Source organism: Oncorhynchus keta, chromosome 35, assembly GCF_023373465.1.
Source record: "Oncorhynchus keta strain PuntledgeMale-10-30-2019 chromosome 35, Oket_V2, whole genome shotgun sequence".
In the NCBI taxonomy this organism is placed as follows: Eukaryota; Metazoa; Chordata; class Actinopteri; order Salmoniformes; family Salmonidae; genus Oncorhynchus; species Oncorhynchus keta.
Genome location: NC_068455.1, coordinates 72,658,477 through 72,681,878, shown reverse-complemented (window position 1 = coordinate 72,681,878; position 23,402 = coordinate 72,658,477). Strand labels below are relative to the sequence as shown.

The window sequence follows — 23,402 nt, the reverse complement described above, 5'->3', positions numbered from 1 at the left end:
TGGGAGGGGGGCGTTTTCAAGTGTCTAAATTCACAGATATGGTCAGGTATGATGTTTCTCCTACAACAAGATCCAGGAATGACCTCCTACCTTCTCTCCTCTGCCACCGATGGGCCCCTCAGGTCCGGGGAACCCCGGTACACCCAGCTGACCCTGTAGTCCTGGAAACCCCCTTTCACCCTATGGAACACGGAACACAGAACACAGAACACGGAACACAGAACACAGAACACAAAGTCATGACACCTCTTACAATGCATATTGCACACGGACAAATCAGTCATTACAAATCAGATCAGGAAATGATGTGTTATGGTTGTTTTGTACAGTAGGTTAGTGTGTGTGTGTATTTCACTCTCACCTTGACTCCTTTCACTCCGCTGCAGTCACACCCTGATCCCGTTGCACATCCATGACACGCCTGTAGGATGGAAAGGAAGAGATGGAGAGGGAGTGAGGAGAAAGAGTGAGAGAGGGGGGAGAGGATCAGGGGGGTAGAGAGAGAAAGAGATGGAGAGGGAGTGAGGAGAAAGAGTGAGAGAGGGAGGAGAGGATCGGGGGGGTTGGGGGAGAAAGAGATGGAGAGGGAGTGAGGAGAAAGAGTGAGAGAGGGAGTGAGGAGAAAGAGTGAGAGAGGGAGGAGAGGATCGGGGGAGGGGAGGGTAGAGGGAGAAGAGATGGAGAGGGAGTGAGGAGAAAGAGTGAGAGAGGGGGAGAGGATGGGGGGGAGGGGGGGGTGGGAGAGAGAAAGAGATGGAGAGGGAGTGAGGAGAAAGAGTGAGAGAGGGAGGAGAGGATGAGGGGGGGGTTGGGGGAGAAAGAGATGGAGAGGGAGTGAGGAGAAAGAGTGAGAGAGGGGGAGAGGATCGGGGGGTTGGGGGAGAAAGAGATGGAGAGGGGGAGGAGAAGAGTGAGGAGAAAGAGTGAGAGAGGGAGTGAGGAGAAAGAGATGGAGAGAGTGAGGGGAGGAGAGGATCGGGGGGGGGGAGGGTAGAGGGAGAAAGAGATGGAGAGGGAGTGAGGAGAAAGAGTGAGAGAGGGAGGAGAGGATCGGGGGGGTTGGGGGAGAAAGAGATGGAGAGGGAGTGAGGAGAAAGAGTGAGAGAGGGAGTGAGGAGAAAGAGTGAGAGAGGGAGGAGAGGATCGGGGGGAGGGGAGGGTAGAGGGAGAAAGAGATGGAGAGGGAGTGAGGAGAAAGAGTGAGAGGGGGGGAGCGGATCGGGGGGTAGAGAGAGAAAGAGATGGAGAGGGAGTGAGAAGAAAGAGTGAGAGAGGGAGGAGAGGATCGGGGGGGGGTAGAGAGAGAAAGAGAAAGCGAGAGAGAGTGTATGTTAGACAGATGCTCATGTGTTTGTCATTTCTCAGACAGCTTAGTGTAGTAGAGGTCTATAACAGGGGTGGGCAACTCCAGTCCTCCAGGGACTGATTGGTGTCACTCTGTCTCTCCATCCCTACCAAACACAGCTGATTAATCACATTGCATTCTAAACTGAAGATACATCATTAGATGATTATTGGAGTCGGGTGTGTTAGCTGAGGCAAAACTGACACCAATCAGGCCCTGGAGGACTGGAACTGCCCACCCCTGGTCTAGAGGGTAGGAGACTGTAGTACATAGTCTGAGCACAGGGTCTGAGGTGCAACACAGAGACAGTGATGAAATATATATATATACACACACACACACACACACACACACACACACACACACACACACACACACACACACACACACACACACACACACACACACACACACACACACACACACACACACACACACACACACACACAACGTCCCCTACGGCAAAGTGTTGATAACTCAAGAACTGTGAAACACACCAACAACCCATGTTATTGTTAACATGACACAATACCACACTATATTACACAATACCCCTGTTAATGTGAACATTACACTATACTGTAATATACTACAAAATACAACACTACACTTTACAGTGCAATGGGAAAGTATTCAGACACCTTGACTTTTTCCACATTTTGTTACATTACAGCCTTATTCATCTATATACACACAATACCCCATAATGACAAAGCAAAAACAGGTTTTTATAAATTCTTGCAAATGTATAACATAAAATAAGCAGAAATATCCCATTTACATAAGTATTCAGACCTTTTACTCAGTACTTTGTTGAAGCACCTTTGGCAGCGATTACAGCCTTGATTCATCTTGGGTATGACGCTACAAGCTTGGCACACCTGTACTATACAACACCCCTGCTATTGTTAACACAACACTATACTACACTATACAACAGTACACTATACTGTACTATACTATACTACATTTCACTATACCACACAATACTATACAACACCCATGCTATTGTTAACACAACACTATACTACACTATACAACAGTACACTATACTGTACTATACTATACTACATTTCACTATACCACACAATACTATACAACACCCCTGCTATTGTTAACACAACACTATACTACACTATACAACAGTACACTATACTGTACTATACTATACTACATTTCACTATACCACACAATACTATACAACACCCATGCTATTGTTAACACAACACTATACTACACTATACAACAGTACACTATACTGTACTATACTATACCATACCACACAACACTATACTACAATATACAACAGTACACTATACTGTACTATACTATACTACATTTCACTATACCACACAATACTATACAACACCCCTGCTATTGTTAACACAACACTATACTACACTATACAACAGTACACTATACTGTACTATACTATACTACATTTCACTATACCACACAATACTATACAACACCCCTGCTATTGTTAACACAACACTATACTACACTATACAACAGTACACAATACTATACTATACTATACTTCACTCCTGTTATTGTTAACACAACACTATACTACACTATACAACAGTACACTATACTATACTACACTATACCATACCACACACCACTATACTGCAATATACAACAGTATACTATACTATGCTACACTATACCATACCACACAATACTATACAACACCCCTGCAATTGTTAACAGTACACTATACAATACTATACTTCACTCCTGCTATCACAACCCAACACGTCACAACACAACACAACACAACCCAACACAACACAACACAACCCAACACAACACAACACAACACAACCCAACACAACACAACACGTCACAACACAACACAACACAACCCAACACAACACAACACAACACAACACAACACAACATACCCAATACTACACAACACGTACAACATACACACCCAACACAACACAACACACACAACACAACACAACACAACAACACAACACAACCTAACACACACAACACAACACAACATGTCACAACACAACACATCACAACACAACATGTCACAACACAACACAACACAACACAACACTACACAACCCAACATACAACACCACAACACAACACGTCACAACACAACACAACACAACACAACACAACACAACACAACCCAACACAACACAACACAACACACAACACAACACAACACGACACAACACAACACAACACAACACAACACAACACAACACAACACAACACAACACAACCCAACACAACACAACACGTCACAACACAACACAACCCAACACAACACAACACAACACAACACAACACAACACAACCCAACACAACACAACCCAACACAACACAACACAACACAACATGTCACAACACAACACATCACAACACAACATGTCACAACACAACACAACACAACACAACACAACACAACCCAACACGTCACAACACAACACAACACAACACGTCACAACACAACACAACACAACACAACACAACACAACACGTCACAACACAACACAACACAACACAACACAACACAACACAACATGTCACAACACAACACAACACAACACAACACAACACAACACAACACAACACAACCCAACACGTCACAACACAACACTATACACGTGACAATACATCACAACACAACATGTCACAACCCAACACGTCACAACACAACACAACACAACACAACACAACACAACACAACACAACACGTCACAACACAACACAACACAACACAACACAACACAACACAACACAACACAACACAACACTATACTGTGACAATACATCACAACACAACATGTCACAACACAACACAACACAACACAACCCAACACGTCACAACACAACACAACACAACACAACACAACACAACCCAACACGTCACAACACAACACAACACAACACAACACATCACAACACAACACAACACAACACAACACGTCACAACACAACACTATACTGTGACAATACATCACAACACAACATGTCACAACATGTCACAACACAACATGTCACAACATGTCACAACATGTCACAACACATGACAACCCACAACACATCACAACAGGGTAGCCTAGTGGTTAGAGCGTTGGACTAGTAACCGGAAGGTTGCAAGTTCAATCCCCCGAGCTGACAAGGTCGTTCTGTCGTTCTGCCCCTGAACAGGCAGTTAACCCACTGTTCCTAGGCCGTCATTGAAAATAAGAATTTGTTCTTAACTGACTTGCCTGTTTAAATAAAGGTAAAATAAAACAACATAACATATCACAACATAACATATCACAACATAATGTGTTATGTAACACATGTTGTGTTGTGAGGTGATGTGTTGTGTCACACATCACCTTCAGTTTTGCACACTCTTGGCATTCTCTCAACCAGCTTCACCTAGAATGCTTTTCCAACCGTCTTGAAGGAGTTCCTACATATGCTGAGCACTTGTTGGGGGCTTTTCCATCAATCCTTCACAAAGATAATAGTAAAAATAAAGAAAAACCCTTGAATGAGTAGGTGTGTCCAAACTGTTGACTGGTACTGTATGTGTGTGTGTGTGTGTGTTTGTATGTCTCTTCTATACCCCCCCAACCTCTACCCTGCCCTACCCCCCCACACCCGCCCTCTCTACACTGTCTTTACCCCCCTCTCTCTCTTCCCCTCTCTAAGCCTCCTCTACCTCTCTACCCCCCCCCCCTCTCTCTCTGGCCCCCTCCAACCCACTCTACTCCCCACAACACCACTGGGGCATGTAATCCAGTCAGGGGGGTCAGTAAGGAGAGGGGGTGAGGAGGGGGGAGACGAGGGGGAGAGGGGCTGAAGGCAGTGAGGATTAGCGAGCTAGGCGAGCCTGGAATTCCCACAATCATCAAAGACTGATGATGATTACACACCTTTACCCAGCTCAGCTCCGCCCTGCCTTGAGACACACACACGCGCACACACAGACACAGAGACACATTAACGCACACACACACACACGCATACACACACACACACACAGACACACACAGACACAGAGACACATTAACGCATACACACACACACACGCATACACACACGCGCACACACACACACAGACACAGAGACACATTAACACATACACACACACACACGCATACACACACAGACACACACACAGACACACACACGCATGTCCATATGTCTGCAGAATGACACCTTTAACCACAGAATCAGAGATAGAATCCTTGACCTGCCGACCCCAACCTTAACCACAAGTACTCAGAAATTCCTCCATACCTCATCCTCTTCTCTCACAGCAGCATCACATCCCAATGACTCATTGCCTCTGATCACAATACTCCCAGAAAGCCACAATACTCCCAGAAAACAGACAACCTAGACTGACAGCGCTGACAAAGCAGCCACCACTGTATGTATGACTGATCTTTTCAATCTATTTCTGTCAGAGCAGTATGAATGGCTGTGCCAAGGACAGCATCTGACCAATATCACAGTGCATGTGTGTGTGTGTGTGTGTGTGTGTGTGTGTGTGTGTGTGTGTGTGTGTGTGTGTGTGTGTGTGTGTGTGTGTGTGTGTGTGTGTGTGTGTGTGTGTGTGTGTGTGTGTGTGTGTGTGTGTGTGTGTGTGTGTGTTGTGGATATGATATACACTGAATGGACAAAGCATTAGGAAAACCTGCTCTGTCCATGACATAAACTGACCAGGTGAATCCAGGTGAAATCTATGATCCCTTATTGATATCACAGTGTAGATGAAGGGGAGGAGACAGGTTAAAGAAGGATTGTTAAGCCTTGAGACAGTTGAGACATGGATTGTGTGGTGTGCTACTCAGAGGGTGAACGGGCAAAGACTAAAGATTTAAGTGCTTTTGAACGGTGTGCTGTAGTAGGTGCCAGTCGCACCGGAATGTGTTCAAGAACTGCAACGCTGCTGGGTTTTTCACGCTCAACAGTTTCCCGTGTGCATCAGGAACGGTCCACCACCCGAAGGACACCCAGCCGTGGGACGCATTGGAGACGAGATGGGCCAGAGTCCCCATTGAACGCTTTCGACACCTTGTAGAGACCATGTGCCCCAAAGAATTTGGGCTGTTCTGAGGGCAGAAAGGGGCATGCAACTCAGCGTTTGGTATACTCAGTGTAACTAACTTTGACACGGCTTGACGTTTAAAGCTTCAAGGTTCTACCAAGAGAAGGAAGTCCAAAAATAACGTTTTCCTTTAGAAAATCCTCTACTCATGTCCCGACTGTGTCCTAAATGGCACCCTACTCCCTATATGGTGCACTACTAATCTTTATATAGTGCACTAAGGAGTGTTTTAGGGAATAGGGTGCCACGTGGGACGAAGACTAGGTTAGAAGCATTAGAAAATTGGGGTTAAAAATACAACACAAGAAAACATACCGTTCTCATCTCTACTGAATCTCTGTGTGTATCTCTCCTTTCTCTAGGGTTGCAACATTTCCCAACTTTCCCAAAATTCCTAGGTTTTTCCAAAATCCCATTAGGAAAATACCCGGAATCAGGAGGAAAAAGCAGAAGATCCACGAGTCCTCCAAACAGGATTTCTGGAATATCTGATAATTTTGAGAAGGTTTCAAGAATTTTGCAACCCTATACAACTCTATCTGTATCTGTCCTCTCTGTCTAAACACATTTCAGTCTGTAATCTGTACACAGTCAGTCAAACTACAGACCTGACTTTGTTTTTTCTGTCCACTGCGATATGAAAGGCTGTGACCTTAGAGAAGATAGAGTGTTCTGGTTTAGAATGTTTACAGTGTTACAGGTGGGTTCTAGTCTAAACACACTCTGGGAAAAGGTAAACATGTACTGAACATTTCTGGTGTGTGTGTGTGTTGTGTGCGTGTGTCTCTATCTCTACGTCTGTGGTTTACAGATAATTTCTCTCAAAGAAAACAAGGAGAGGATCCATTCCCTTTCCTCACGGTGATTGGAAGATAGAATACAGTAATTCATTTAACTTCTCAACGGCTCTTTACAGCAGTGTTCTATAGTCTCTTTACAGCAGTGTTCTATAGTCTCTTTACAGCAGTGTTCTATAGTCTCTTTACAGCAGTGTTCTATAGTCTCTTTAAAGCAGTGTTCTATAGTCTCTTTACAGCAGTGTTCTATAGTCTCTTTACAGCAGTGTTCTATAGTCTCTTTACAGCAGTGTTCTATAGTCTCTTTACAGCAGTGTTCTATAGTCTCTTTACAGCAGTGTTCTATAGTCTCTTTACAGCAGTGTTCTATAGTCTCTTTACAGCAGTGTTCTATAGTCTCTTTACAACAGTGTTCTATAGTCTCTTTACAGCAGTGTTCTATAGTCTCTTTACAGCAGTGTTCTATAGTCTCTTTACAGCAGTGTTCTATAGTCTCTTTACAACAGTGTTCTATAGTCTCTTTACAGCAGTGTTCTATAGTCTCTTTACAGCAGTGTTCTATAGTCTCTTTACAGCAGTGTTCTATAGTCTCTTTACAGCAGTGTTCTATAGTCTCTTTACAACAGTGTTCTATAGTCTCTTTACAGCAGTGTTCTATAGTCTCTTTACAGCAGTGTTCTATAGTCTCTTTACAGCAGTGTTCTATAGTCTCTTTACAGCAGTGTTCTATAGTCTCTTTACAGCAGTGTTCTATAGTCTCTTTACAACAGTGATCTATAGTCTCTTTACAGCAGTGTTCTATAGTCTCTTTACAGCAGTGTTCTATAGTCTCTTTACAGCAGTGTTCTATAGTCTCTTTACAGCAGTGATCTATAGTCTCTTTACAGCAGTGTTCTATAGTCTCTTTACAGCAGTGTTCTATAGTCTCTTTACAGCAGTGTTCTATAGTCTCTTTACAGCAGTGTTCTATAGTCTCTTTACAGCAGTGTTCTATAGTCTCTTTACAACAGTGTTCTATAGTCTCTTTACAGCAGTGATCTATAGTCTCTTTACAGCAGTGTTCTATAGTCTCTTTACAGCAGTGATCTATAGTCGCTTTACAGCAGTGTTCTATAGTCTCTTTACAGCAGTGTTCTATAGTCTCTTTACAGCAGTGTTCTATAGTCTCTTTACAGCAGTGTTCTATAGTCTCTTTACAGCAGTGTTCTATAGTCTCTTTACAACAGTGTTCTATAGTCTATTTACAGCAGTGTTCTATAGTCTCTTTACAGCAGTGTTCTATAGTCTCTTTACAGCAGTGTTCTATAGTCTCTTTACAACAGTGTTCTATAGTCTCTTTACAGCAGTGATCTATAGTCTCTTTACAGCAGTGTTCTATAGTCTCTTTACAGCAGTGATCTATAGTCTCTTTACAGCAGTGATCTATAGTCTCTTTACAGCAGTGTTCTATAGTCTCTTTACAGCAGTGATCTATAGTCTCTTTACAGCAGTGTTCTATAGTCTCTTTACAACAGTGTTCTATAGTCTCTTTACAGCAGTGTTCTATAGTCTCTTTACAGCAGTGTTCTATAGTCTCTTTACAGCAGTGTTCTATAGTCTCTTTACAACAGTGTTCTATAGTCTCTTTACAGCAGTGTTCTATAGTCTCTTTACAGCAGTGTTCTATAGTCTCTTTACAGCAGTGTTCTATAGTCTCTTTAAAGCAGTGTTCTATAGTCTCTTTACAGCAGTGTTCTATAGTCTCTTTACAACAGTGTTCTATAGTCTCTTTACAGCAGTGTTCTATAGTCTCTTTACAGCAGTGTTCTATAGGCTCTTTACAGCAGTGTTCTATAGTCTCTTTAAAGCAGTATTCTATAGTCTCTTTACAGCAGTGTTCTATAGTCTCTTTACAGCAGTGTTCTATAGTCTCTTTACAGCAGTGTTCTATAGTCTCTTTAAAGTAGTGTTCTATAGTCTCTTTACAGCAGTGTTCTATAGTCTCTTTACAGCAGTGTTCTATAGTCTCTTTACAGCAGTGTTCTATAGTCTCTTTACAGCAGTGTTATATAGGCTCTTTACAGCAGTGTTCTATAGTCTCTTTAAAGCAGTGTTCTATAGTCTCTTTACAGCAGTGTTCTATAGTCTCTTTACAACAGTGTTCTATAGTCTCTTTACAGCAGTGTTCTATAGTCTCTTTACAGCAGTGTTCTATAGTCTCTTTACAGCAGTGTTCTATAGGCTCTTTACAGCAGTGTTCTATAGTATCTTTAAAGCAGTGTTCTATAGTCTCTTTACAGCAGTGTTCTATAGTCTCTTTACAGCAGTGTTCTATAGTCTCTTTACAGCAGTGTTCTATAGTCTCTTTACAGCAGTGTTCTATAGTCTCTTTACAGCAGTGTTCTATAGTCTCTTTACAGCAGTGATCTATAGTCTCTTTACAGCAGTGTTCTATAGTCTCTTTACAGCAGTGTTCTATAGTCTCTTTACAGCAGTGTTCTATAGTCTCTTTACAGCAGTGTTCTATAGTCTCTTTACAGCAGTGTTCTATAGTCTCTTTACAGCAGTGTTCTATAGCCTCTTTACAGCAGTGTTCTATAGTCTCTTTACAGCAGTGTTCTATAGCCTCTTTACAGCAGTGTTCTTGTCTCAAGTCACACCATAGCTCTCAAATTGCTCTGTGCTCACTTCACTTTACATCCTTCAATCAACCTCTTTCACTTGACCTCCTTCAATTGATCTCCTTCAATTGATCTCCTTCAATTTACCTCCTCCAATTTACCTCCTTCAATTTACCTCCTCCAATTTACCTCCTTCAATTTACCTCCTTCACTTGACCTCCTTCATTTGATCTCTTTCCATTTACCTCCTTCAATTAATCTCCTTCAATTTTGCCTCCTTCAATTTACCTCCTTCAATTGACCTCCTTCAATTGATCTCCTTCAATTGACCTCCTTCAATTGATCTCCTTCAATTGACCTCCTTCAATTGACCTTCTTCAATTGACCTCCTTCAATTGATCTCCTTCAATTGACCTTCTTCAATTGACCTCCTTCAATTGACCTCCTTCAATTGATCTCCTTCAATTGACCTTCTTCAATTTACCTCCTTCAATTGATCTCCTTCAATTGACCTCCTTCAATTGACCTTCTTCAATTGATCTCCTTCAATTGACCTCCTTCAATTGACCTCCTTCAATTGATCTCCTTCAATTGACCTCCTTCAATTTACCTCCTTCAATTGATCTCCTTCAATTGACCTCCTTCAATTGACCTTCTTCAATTGACCTCCTTCACTTGATCTCCTTCATTTAACCTCCTTCAATTTACCTCCTTCAATTTACCTCCATCACTTTACATCCTTCTCCATCGAACCTCTTGAGAAAGCTTTGGTCAAGTACCTAGTTTAACATGGTGACTATGTAGCCCATTAGTGTGTTTGTGTGTATGTCCCGTGTGTGTGTGTGTGTGTGTGTGTGTGTGTGTGTGTGTGTGTGTGTGTGTGTGTGTGTGCGTGCGTGCGTGTGTGTTGTGTGTGTGTGTGTGTGTGTGTGTGTGTGTGTGTGTGTGTGTGTGTGTGTGTGTGTGTGTGCGTGCGTGCGTGCGTGCGTGTGGTACTGTCTCATATTAAGTGGACCAGCTGGTCCTGTTATTCTGCATCCCTGGGCTCAGAGCATCTGTTAACCCCCCAGCCTCAGCCAGGGCACGCATGTGGAAACAGGTGGTTGTCAGAGTTTTGAAACATTGTTCTAGAATTCACATGGCTGAAACTCATCCCTCCAGGCTTAGACAAGCGTGTTGTAGAATATAATTCTGTGTGCGTGTTCAATTCTGTAGAATATATTTCTGAGAGTTACAATTCCATAAGAAGAGTTCTAGAATTCTCCAAACCAAAAAAAATCCGTTCTGATTTTAGTGATTAGACAAGTGGATTCTGCAACATTCAGAGGTGGAATTCCTCAAGTAGGCAGAGAGAGCTTTGGTAAAGGCGTATTGTAGAATTCCTGTCTCAGCCGGGAGCCCATCCCAATACAGGTTACAACATGCCTCCACCTCTGCCTTTGTATTGCAGAGTTTTATCACAGCTCCGTACCGTGTTGCCCCAGGTGACCAGCAATTACAAGAGGGTGTATTCACAGTGGTTGGTTGCCGGCTGCCAGCAGAATCTAGGACATGTGTCCCAAATGGCACCCTTTCCCTTTATGGTGCTTTGACTAGAGTCCTACTGGTAGTGCAGTATATAACGAACACAGAACCATCTGGGATATACCTCTAGTATGTGTTATACCTATGTAGTTAGCCAGAAGATACTGTTCCATGGCTTCATATACTAAATATAACACTGATATACTAGGATCCCTTCTCTGTCATTCTGGTGATATCACTCAGTTGGTAAATACTTGTGAATGAAGAAAACGAGGATTATGCATTTCAAGAGGTTGCCACAGTTACGGTTAGAAAGACAGTGTTAACTATGGAGACGAGCCTTCATCCTCCCCCACCATAATCATCATCACCGTCATCCCTCTCACTCTCTCTATATGCTGGGGTTGATGTGATCCTGGTCTCTCTCTCTATATATATATGCTGGGGTTGATGTGATCCTGGTCTCTCTCTCTATATATATATGCTGGGGTTGATGTGACCCTGGTCTCTCTCTCTATATATATATGCTGGGGTTGATGTGAGCCTGGTCTCTCTCGAAATACTGGGGATGATGTGACCCTGGTCTCTCTCTCTATATATGCTGGGGTTGATGTGAGCCTGGTCTCTCTCGAAATACTGGGGATGATGTGACCCTGGTCTCTCGCCCTACACCCAAACAAGGGCACTGCGTTCATCCACCTCTGGCCTGCTCGCCTCCCTACCACTGAGGAAGTACAGTTCCCGCTCAGCCCAGTCAAAACTGTTCGCTGCTCTGGCCCCCCAATGGTGGAACAAACTCCCTCACGACGCCAGGACAGCGGAGTCAATCACCACCTTCCGGAGACACCTGAAACCCCACCTCTTCAAGGAATACCTAGGATAGGGTAAGTAAGGGTAGGTAATCCTTCTCTCCCCAACAAGATTTAGATGCAAGTGGCTGTTCCACTGGTTGTCATAAGGTGTATGCACCAATTTGTAAGTCGCTCTGGATAAGAGCGTCTGCTAAATGACTTAAATGTAATGTAAATGTATATATATGCTGTGGTTGATGTGAACCTAGTCTCTCTCTCTAAATACTGTGGTTGATGTGAGCCTGGTCTCTCTCTCTATATATACATATATGCTGGGGATGATGTGATCCTGGTCTCTCTCTTTAAATGCTGTGGTTGATGTGAGCCTGGTCTCTCTCTAAATACTGGGGATGATGTGAGCCTGGACTCTCTCTCTAAATACTGGGGATGATGTGATCCTGGTCTCTCTCTAAATACTGTGGTTGATGTGAACCTGGTCTCTCTCTCTAAATACTGGGGTTGATGTGATCCTGGTCTCTCTCTAAATACTGTGGTTGATGTGAACCTGGTCTCTCTCTCTAAATACTGGGGTTGATGTGAGCCTGGTCTCTCTCTAAATACTGTGGTTGATGTGAACCTGGTCTCTCTCTCTAAATACTGGGGTTGATGTGATCCTGGTCTCTCTCTAAATACTGTGGTTGATGTGAACCTGGTCTCTATCTCTAAATACTGGGGTTGATGTGAGCCTGGTCTCTCTCTAAATACTGGGGTTGATGTGAGCCTGGTCTCTCTCTAAATACTGGGGTTGATGTGAGCCTGGTCTCTCTCTAAATACTGGGGTTGATGTGAGCCTGGTCTCTCTCTCTAAATACTGGGGTTGATGTGAGCCTGGTCTCTCTCTCTAAACACTGTGTATGATGTGATCCTGGTCTCTCTCTCTCTCTAAATACTGGGGTCAATGTGAGCCTTGTCTCTCTCTCTAAATACTGGGGTCAATGTGAGCCTTGTCTCTCTCTCTAAATGCTGTGGTTAATATGAGCCTGGTTTCTCTCTCTAAATACTGAGGTTGATGTGAGCCTGGTCTCTCTCTAAATACTGGGGATGATGTGAGCCTGGACTCTCTCTCTAAATACTGGGGTTGATGTGCGCCTGGACTCTCTAAATACTGGGGTTGATGTGAGCCTGGTCTCTCTCTAAATACTGGGGTTGATGTGAGCCTGGTCTCTCTCTAAATACTGGGGTTGATGTGAGCCTGGTCTCTCTTTCTAAATATTGTGTATGATGTGATCCTGGTCTCTCTCTCTCTCTAAATACTGGGGTCAATGTGAGCCTTGTCTCTCTCTATATATGCTGTGGTTGACGTGAGCCTGGTCTCTCTCTAAATACTGGGGATGATGTGAGCCTGGTCTCTCTCTCTAAATACTGGGGATGATGTGAGCCTGGTCTCTCTCTCTAAATACTGGGGTTGATGTGAGCCTGGTCTCTCTTTCTAAATATTGTGTATGATGTGATCCTGGTCTCTCTCTCTCTCTAAATACTGGGGTCAATGTGAGCCTTGTCTCTCTCTATATATGCTGTGGTTGACGTGAGCCTGGTCTCTCTCTAAATACTGGGGATGATGTGAGCCTGGTCTCTCTCTATATATATGCTGTGGTTGATATAAGCCTGGTCTCTCTCTATATATATATATGCTGTGGATGATGTGAGCCTGGACTCTCTCTATATATATATATGCTGTGGTTGATATAAGCCTGGTCTCTCTCTCTATATATATATGCTGTGGATGATATAAGCCTGGTCTCTCTCTATATATATATATATATGCTGTGGTTGATATAAGCCTGGTCTCTCTCTATATATATATATGCTGTGGTTGATATAAGCCTGGTCTCTCTCTATATATATATATGCTGTGGTTGATATAAGCCTGGTCTCTCTCTCTATATATATATGCTGTGGATGATATAAGCCTGGTCTCTCTCTATATATATATATGCTGTGGTTGATATAAGCCTGGTCTCTCTCTATATATATATATGCTGTGGTTGATATAAGCCTGGTCTCTCTCTATATATATATATGCTGTGGATGATGTGAGCCTGGACTCTCTCTATATATATATATGCTGTGGATGATGTGAGCCTGGTCTCTCTCTAAATACTGGGGTTGATGTGAGCCTGGACTCTCTCTCTAAATGATGTGGTTAATATGAGCCTGGTTTCTCTCTCTAAATACTGGGGTTGATGTGAGCCTGGTCTCTCTCTAAATACTGGGGATGATGTGAGCCTGGTCTCTCTCTAAATACTGGGGATGATGTGAGCCTGGTCTCTCTCTAAATACTGGGGATGATGTGAGCCTGGTCTCTCTCTAAATACTGGGGTTGATGTGAGCCTGGACTCTCTCTCTAAATACTGGGGTTGATGTGAGCCTGGTCTCTCTCTAAATACTGGGGATGATGTGAGCCTGGACTCTAAATACTGTGGTTGATGTGAGCCTGGACTCTAAATACTGTGGTTGATGTGATCCTGGTCTCTCTCTAAATACTGTGGTTGATGTGAGCCTGGACTCTCTCTCTAAATACTGGGGTTGATGTGCGCCTGGACTCTCTCTAAATACTGGGGATGATGTGAGCCTGGTCTCTCTCTAAATACTGGGGATGATGTGAGCCTGGTCTCTCTCTAAATACTGTGGTTGATGTGAGCCTGGACTCTCTCTCTAAATACTGGGGTTGATGTGCGCCTGGACTCTCTAAATACTGGGGTTGATGTGAGCCTGGACTCTCTCTCTAAATACTGGGGTTGATGTGAGCCTGGTCTCTCTCTCTAAATACTGGGGTTGATGTGAGCCTGGTCTCTCTCTCTAAATACTGGGGTTGATGTGAGCCTGGACTCTCTCTCTAAATACTGGGGTTGATGTGAGCCTGGACTCTAAATACTGGGGTTGATGTGAGCCTGGACTCTAAATACTGGGGTTGATGTGAGCCTGGACTCTCTCTCTAAATACTGTGGTTGATGTGAGCCTGGACTCTCTCTCTAAATACTGGGGTTGATGTGAGCCTGGACTCTAAATACTGTGGTTGATGTGAGCCTGGACTCTAAATACTGGGGTTGATGTGAGCCTGGTCTCTCTCTCTAAATACTGGGGTTGATGTGAGCCTGGACTCTCTCTCTAAATACTGTGGTTGATGTGAGCCTGGACTCTCTCTCTAAATACTGGGGTTGATGTGAGCCTGGACTCTAAATACTGTGGTTGATGTGAGCCTGGACTCTAAATACTGTGGTTGATGTGAGCCTGGACTCTAAATACTGGGGTTGATGTGAGCCTGGACTCTCTCTCTAAATACTGTGGTTGATGTGAGCCTGGACTCTCTAAATACTGGGGTTGATGTGAGCCTGGTCTCTCTCTCTAAATACTGTGGTTGATGTGAGCCTGGACTCTCTCTCTAAATACTGTGGTTGATGTGAGCCTGGACTCTCTCTCTAAATACTGGGGTTGATGTGCGCCTGGACTCTCTAAATACTGGGGTTGATGTGAGCCTGGACTCTCTCTCTAAATACTGTGGTTGATGTGAGCCTGGACTCTCTAAATACTGGGGTTGATGTGAGCCTGGACTCTCTCTCTAAATACTGTGGTTGATGTGAGCCTGGACTCTCTAAATACTGGGGTTGATGTGAGCCTGGACTCTCTCTCTAAATACTGGGGATGATGTGAGCCTGGACTCTCTAAATACTGTGGTTGATGTGAGCCTGGACTCTCTCTCTAAATACTGGGGTTGATGTGCGCCTGGACTCTCTCTCTAAATACTGTGGTTGATGTGAGCCTGGACTCTCTCTCTAAATACTGTGGTTGATGTGAGCCTGGACTCTCTCTCTAAATACTGTGGTTGATGTGAGCCTGGACTCTCTAAATACTGTGGTTGATGTGAGCCTGGACTCTCTCTCTAAATACTGTGGTTGATGTGAGCCTGGACTCTCTCTCTAAATACTGGGGTTGATGTGCGCCTGGACTCTCTAAATACTGGGGTTGATGTGAGCCTGGACTCTCTCTCTAAATACTGGGGTTGATGTGCGCCTGGACTCTCTAAATACTGGGGTTGATGTGAGCCTGGACTCTCTCTCTAAATACTGTGGTTGATGTGAGCCTGGACTCTCTCTCTAAATACTGGGGTTGATGTGCGCCTGGACTCTCTAAATACTGGGGTTGATGTGAGCCTGGACTCTCTCTCTAAATACTGGGGTTGATGTGAGCCTGGTCTCTCTCTCTAAATACTGGGGTTGATGTGAGCCTGGTCTCTCTCTCTAAATACTGGGGTTGATGTGAGCCTGGTCTCTCTCTCTAAATACTGGGGTTGATGTGAGCCTGGACTCTCTCTCTAAATACTGGGGTTGATGTGAGCCTCGTCTCTCTCTCTAAATACTGTGGTTGATGTGAGCCTGGACTCTCTAAATACTGGGGTTGATGTGAGCCTGGACTCTCTAAATACTGGGGTTGATGTGAGCCTGGACTCTCTAAATACTGTGGTTGATGTGAGCCTGGACTCTCTAAATACTGTGGTTGATGTGAGCCTGGACTCTCTAAATACTGTGGTTGATGTGAGCCTGGACTCTCTAAATACTGGGGTTGATGTGATCCTGGTCTCTCTCTAAATACTGTGGTTGATGTGAGCCTGGACTCTCTCTCTAAATACTGTGGTTGATGTGAGCCTGGACTCTCTCTCTAAATACTGGGGTTGATGTGCGCCTGGACTCTCTAAATACTGGGGTTGATGTGAGCCTGGACTCTCTCTCTAAATACTGTGGTTGATGTGAGCCTGGACTCTCTCTCTAAATACTGGGGTTGATGTGATCCTGGTCTCTCTCTCTAAATACTGGGGTTGATGTGAGCCTGGACTCTCTCTCTAAATACTGGGGATGATGTGAGCCTGGACTCTCTCTCTAAATACTGTGGTTGATGTGAGCCTGGACTCTCTCTCTAAATACTGGGGTTGATGTGCGCCTGGACTCTCTAAATACTGGGGTTGATGTGAGCCTGGACTCTCTCTCTAAATACTGGGGTTGATGTGAGCCTGGACTCTCTCTCTCTAAATACTGGGGTTGATGTGCGCCTGGACTCTCTCTCTAAATACTGGGGTTGATGTGAGCCTGGACTCTCTCTAAATACTGGGGTTGATGTGAGCCTGGACTCTCTCTCTAAATACTGGGGTTGATGTGAGCCTGGACTCTCTAAATACTGGGGTTGATGTGAGCCTGGACTCTCTCTCTAAATACTGGGGTTGATGTGAGCCTGGACTCTCTCTCTAAATACTGGGGTTGATGTGCGCCTGGACTCTCTCTCTAAATACTGGGGTTGATGTGAGCCTGGACTCTCTCTCTAAATACTGGGGTTGATGTGAGCCTGGACTCTCTCTCTAAATACTGGGGTTGATGTGCGCCTGGACTCTCTAAATACTGGGGTTGATGTGAGCCTGGACTCTCTCTCTAAATACTGGGGTTGATGTGAGCCTGGTCTCTCTCTCTAAATACTGGGGTTGATGTGAGCCTGGTCTCTCTCTCTAAATACTGGGGTTGATGTGAGCCTGGACTCTCTCTCTAAATACTGGGGTTGATGTGAGCCTGGTCTCTCTCTCTAAATACTGGGGTTGATGTGAGCCTGGACTCTCTAAATACTGGGGTTGATGTGAGCCTGGACTCTCTCTAAATACTGGGGTTGATGTGAGCCTGGACTCTCTAAATACTGGGGTTGATGTGATCCTGGTCTCTCTCTAAATACTGGGGTTGATGTGAGCCTGGACTCTCTAAATACTGGGGTTGATGTGAGCCTGGTCTCTCTCTAAATACTGGGGTTGATGTGAGCCTGGTCTCTCTCTAAATACTGGGGTTGATGTGAGCCTGGACTCTCTCTCTAAATACTGGGGTTGATGTGAGCCTGGACTCTCTCTCTAAATACTGGGGTTGATGTGAGCCTGGACTCTCTAAATACTGGGGTTGATGTGAGCCTGGACTCTCTCTCTAAATACTGGGGTTGATGTGAGCCTGGACTCTCTCTCTAAATACTGGGGTTGATGTGAGCCTGGACTCTCTCTCTAAATACTGGGGTTGATGTGAGCCTGACTCTCTCTAAATACTGGGGATGATGTGAGCCTCTCTCTCTAAATACTGGGGTTGATGTGAGCCTGGACTCTCTCTCTAAATACTGGGGATGATGTGAGCCTGTCTCTCTCTAAATACTGGGGTTGATGTGAGCCTGGACTCTCTCTCTAAATACTGGGGTTGATGTGAGCCTGGTCTCTCTCTCTAAATACTGGGGTTGATGTGAGCCTGGACTCTCTCTCTAAATACTGGGGTTGATGTGAGCCTGACTCTCTCTCTAAATACTGGGGTTGATGTGAGCCTGGACTCTCTCTCTAAATACTGGGGATGATGTGAGCCTGGTCTCTCTCTAAATACTGGGGATGATGTGAGCCTGGACTCTCTCTCTAAATACTGGGGTTGATGTGAGCCTGGACTCTCTCTAAATACTGGGGTTGATGTGAGCCTGGTCTCTCTCTAAATACTGGGGTTGATGTGAGCCTGGTCTCTCTCTAAATACTGGGGTTGATGTGAGCCTGGTCTCTCTCTAAATACTGGGGTTGATGTGCGTCTGGACTCTCTAAATACTGGGGTTGATGTGAGCCTGGACTCTCTCTCTAAATACTGGGGTTGATGTGAGCCTGGTCTCTCTTTCTAAATACTGTGTATGATGTGATCCTGGTCTCTCTCTCTCTAAATACTGGGGTCAATGTGAGCCTTGTCTCTCTCTCTAAATACTGGGGTTGATGTGAGCCTGTCTCTCTCTCTAAATACTGGGGTTGATGTGAGCCTGGTTTCTCTCTCTAAATACTGAGGTTGATGTGAGCCTGGTCTCTCTCTAAATACTGGGGATGATGTGAGCCTGGACTCTCTCTCTAAATACTGGGGTTGATGTGCGCCTGGACTCTCTAAATACTGGGGTTGATGTGAGCCTGGTCTCTCTCTAAATACTGGGGTTGATGTGAGCCTGGTCTCTCTCTCTCTAAATACTGGGGTTGATGTGAGCCTGGTCTCTCTCTCTAAATACTGGGGTTGATGTGAGCCTGGTCTCTCTCTCTCTCTAAATACTGGGGTTGATGTGAGCCTGGTCTCTCTTTCTAAATATTGGGTTGATGTGAGCCTGGTCTCTCTCTCTCTCTAAATACTGGGGTCAATGTGAGCCTTGTCTCTCTCTATAATACTGTGGTTGACGTGAGCCTGGTCTCTCTCTAAATACTGGGGATGATGTGAGCCTGGTCTCTCTCTATATATGCTGTGGATGATGTGATCCTGGTCTCTCTCTCTAAATACTGGGGTTGATGTGAGCCTGGACTCTCTCTCTAAATACTGGGGTTGATGTGAGCCTGGTCTCTCTCTAAATACTGGGGTTGATGTGAGCCTGGTCTCTCTCTCTAAATACTGGGGTTGATGTGAGCCTGGTCTCTCTCTAAATACTGGGGATGATGCTGTTGATCCTCTCTCTCTCAAAAATACTGGGTTTGATGTGAGCCTGGTCTCTCTCTCTAAATACTGGGGTTGATATGAGCCTGGTCTCTCTCTCTAAATACTGGGGTTGATGTGATCCTGGTCTCTCTCTATATATGCTGTGGATGATGTGAGCCTGGTCTCTCTCTCAAAAATACTGGGTTTGATGTGAACCTGGTCTCTCTCTCTAAATACTGGGGTTGATGTGAGCCTGGTCTCTCTCTAAATACTGGGGTTGATGTGAGCCTGGTCTCTCTCTAAATACTGTGTATGATGTGATCCTGGTCTCTCTCTCTCTCTAAATACTGGGGTCAATGTGAGCCTTGTCTCTCTCTCTAAATATTGTTGTCAATGTGAGCCTGGTCTCTCTCTCTATATGCTGTGGTTGATGTGAACCTGGTCTCTCTCTCTAAATACTGAGGTTGATGTGATCCTGGTCTCTCTCTCTCTCTATATATATATATGCTGGGTTTGATGTGAACCTGGTCTCTCTCTCTAAATACTGGGGTTGATGTGAGCCTGGTCTCTCTCTAAATACTGGGGTTGATGTGAGCCTGGTCTCTCTCTCTAAATACTGAGGTTGATGTGATTCTGGTCTCTCTCTCTCTGAATACTGGGGTCAATGTGAGCCTTGTCTCTCTCTCTAAACACTGTGTATGATGTGATCCTGGTCTCTCTCTCTCTCTAAATACTGGGGTCAATGTGAGCCTTGTCTCTCTCTCTAAATGCTGTGGTTAATATGAGCCTGGTTTCTCTCTCTAAATACTGGGGTTGATGTGAGCCTGGTCTCTCTCTAAATACTGTGGTTGATGTGAGCCTGGTCTCTCTCTCTATATATATGCTGTGGTTGATGTGAACCTAGTCTCTCTCTCTAAATACTGTGGTTGATGTGAGCCTGGTCTCTCTCTATATATACATATATGCTGGGGATGATGTGATCCTGGTCTCTCTCTTTAAATGCTGTGGTTGATGTGAGCCTGGACTCTCTCTAAATACTGGGGATGATGTGAGCCTGGTCTCTCTCTCTAAATACTGGGGTTGATGTGAGCCTGGTCTCTCTCGAAATACTGGGGATGATGTGACCCTGGTCTCTCTCTCTATATATGCTGTGGTTGATATGAGCCTGGTCTCTATATATATATATATATATATATATATATATATATATATATATGCTGGGGATGATGTGATCCTGGTCTCTCTCTTTAAATGCTGTGGTTGATGTGAGCCTGGTCTCTCTCTCTAAATACTGGGGTTGATGTGCACCTGGACTCTCTCTAAATACTGGGGATGATGTGAGCCTGGACTCTCTCTCTAAATACTGGGGTTGATGTGCACCTGGACTCTCTAAATACTGGGGTTGATGTGAGCCTGGTCTCTCTCTAAATACTGGGGTTGATGTGAGCCTGTCTCTCTCTCTAAATACTGGGGTTGATGTGAGCCTGGTCTCTCTTTCTAAATACTGTGTATGATGTGATCCTGGTCTCTCTCTCTCTAAATACTGGGGTTGATGTGCGCCTGGACTCTAAATACTGTGGTTGATGTGAGCCTGGTCTCTCTCTAAATACTGGGGATGATGTGAGCCTGGTCTCTCTCTCTATAAATACTGTGGTTGATATAAGCCTGGTCTCTCTCTATATATGCTGTGGATGATGTGATCCTGGTCTCTCTCTAAATACTGGGGTTGATGTGCGCCTGGACTCTAAATACTGGGGTTGATGTGAGCCTGGTCTCTCTCTAAATACTGGGGTTGATGTGCGCCTGGACTCTAAATACTGGGGTTGATGTGAGCCTGGTCTCTCTCTAAATACTGGGGTTGATGTGCGTCTGGACTCTCTAAATACTGGGGTTGATGTGAGCCTGGTCTCTCTCTAAATACTGGGGTTGATATGAGCCTGGTCTCTCTCTCTAAATACTGGGGTTGGTGTGATCCTGGTCTCTCTCTCAAAAATACTGGGTTTGACGTGAGCCTGGTCTCTCTCTCTCAATACTGTTGTTGATGTGAGCCTGGTCTCTCTCTCTAAATACTGAGGTTGATGTGATTCTGGTCTCTCTCTCTCTAAATACTGGGGTTGATGTGAGCCTCGTCTCTCTCTCTAAATACTGTGTATGATGTGATACTGGTCTCTCTCTCTCTCTCTAAATACTGGGGTCAATGTGAGCCTTGTCTCTCTCTCTAAATACTGGGGTCAATGTGAGCCTTGTCTCTCTCTAAATACTGTGTATGATGTGATCCTGGTCTCTCTCTCTCTCTAAATACTGGGGTCAATGTGAGCCTTGTCTCTCTTTCTAAATATTGTTGTCAATGTGAGCCTGGTCTCTCTCTCTATATGCTGTGGATGATGTGAGCCTGGTCTCTCTCTTTAAATACTGGGGTTGATGTGAGCCTGGTCTCTCTCTCTCTCTAAATACTGTGGTCGATGTGAGCCTGGTCTCTCTCTCTCTATATGCTGGGGTTGATGTGAGCCTGGTCTCTCTCTCTAAATACTGGGGTCAATGTGAGCCTGGTCTCTCTCTCTATATGCTGTGGATGATGTGAGCCTGGTCTTTCTATATATATATATATATGCTGTGGTTGACATGAGCCTGGTCTCTCTCTATATACTGGGGTTGATATGATCCTGGTCTCTCTCTCTCTATATATATATATATATGCTGGGGTTGATGTGAACCTGGTCTCTCTCTCTAAATACTGGGGTTGATGTGAGCCTGGTCTCTCTCTATATATATATGATGGGGTTGATGTGCGCCTGGTCTCTCTCTCTAAATACTGGAATTGATGTGAGAATGGTCTCTCTCTCTAAATACTGGGGTTGATGTGAGCCTGGTCTCTCTCTCTAAAACTGGGGTCAATGTGAGCCTGGTCTCTCTCTATATATGCTGGGTTTGATGTGAGCCTGGTCTCTCTCTAATAAATACTGGGGTTTATGTGAACCTGGTCTCTTTCTCTATATGCTGGGTTTGATGTGAGCCTGGTATCTCTCTCTAAATACTGGGGTTGATGTGAGCCTGGTCTCTCTCTCAAAATACTGGGTTTGATGTGAGCCTGGTCTCTCTCTCTCAATACTGTTGTTGATGTGAGCCTGGTCTCTCTCTCTAAATACTGGGGTTGATGTGAGCCTCGTCTCTCTCTCTAAATACTGTGTATGATGTGATCCTGGTCTCTCTCTCTCTCTCTCTCTAAATACTGGGGTCAATATGAGCCTTGTCTCTCTCTCTAAATATTGTTGTCAATGTGAGCCTGGTCTCTCTCTCTATATGCTGTGGATGATGTGAGCCTGGTCTCTCTCTCTCAATACTGGGGTTGATGTGAGCCTGGTCTCTCTCTCTCTCTATATATATATATGCTGGGGTTGATGTGAGCCTGGTCTCTCTCTCTATATGCTGTGGATGATGTGAGCCTGGTCTCTCTCTCTCAATACTGGGGTTGATGTGAGCCTGGTCTCTCTCTCTAAATACTGGGGTTGATGTGAGCCTGGTCTCTCTCTCTAAATACTGTGTATGATGTGATACTGGTCTCTCTCTCTCTCTCTAAATACTGGGGTCAATGTGAGCCTTGTCTCTCTCTCTAAATACTGGGGTCAATGTGAGCCTGGTCTCTCTCTCTATATGCTGTGGATGATGTGAGCCTGGTCTCTCTCTCTAAATACTGGGTTTGATGTGAGCCTGGTCTCTCTCTCTAAATACTGTGTATGATGTGATCCTGGTCTCTCTCTCTCTCTAA

The 23,402-nt window shown here is 44.5% G+C and overlaps 1 protein-coding gene across 1 annotated transcript in view; it reads right to left on the bottom strand.

The window, feature by feature from the left end:
* Window positions 1–23,402, bottom strand: part of LOC118369198 (collagen alpha-5(IV) chain-like) — a 124,224-nt gene that overhangs the window by 61,521 nt on the left and 39,301 nt on the right. The window contains 2 exon segments of the mRNA XM_052497668.1: window positions 91–180; window positions 362–421. Of these exon segments, the coding sequence (XP_052353628.1) occupies window positions 91–180; window positions 362–421 (150 nt within the window).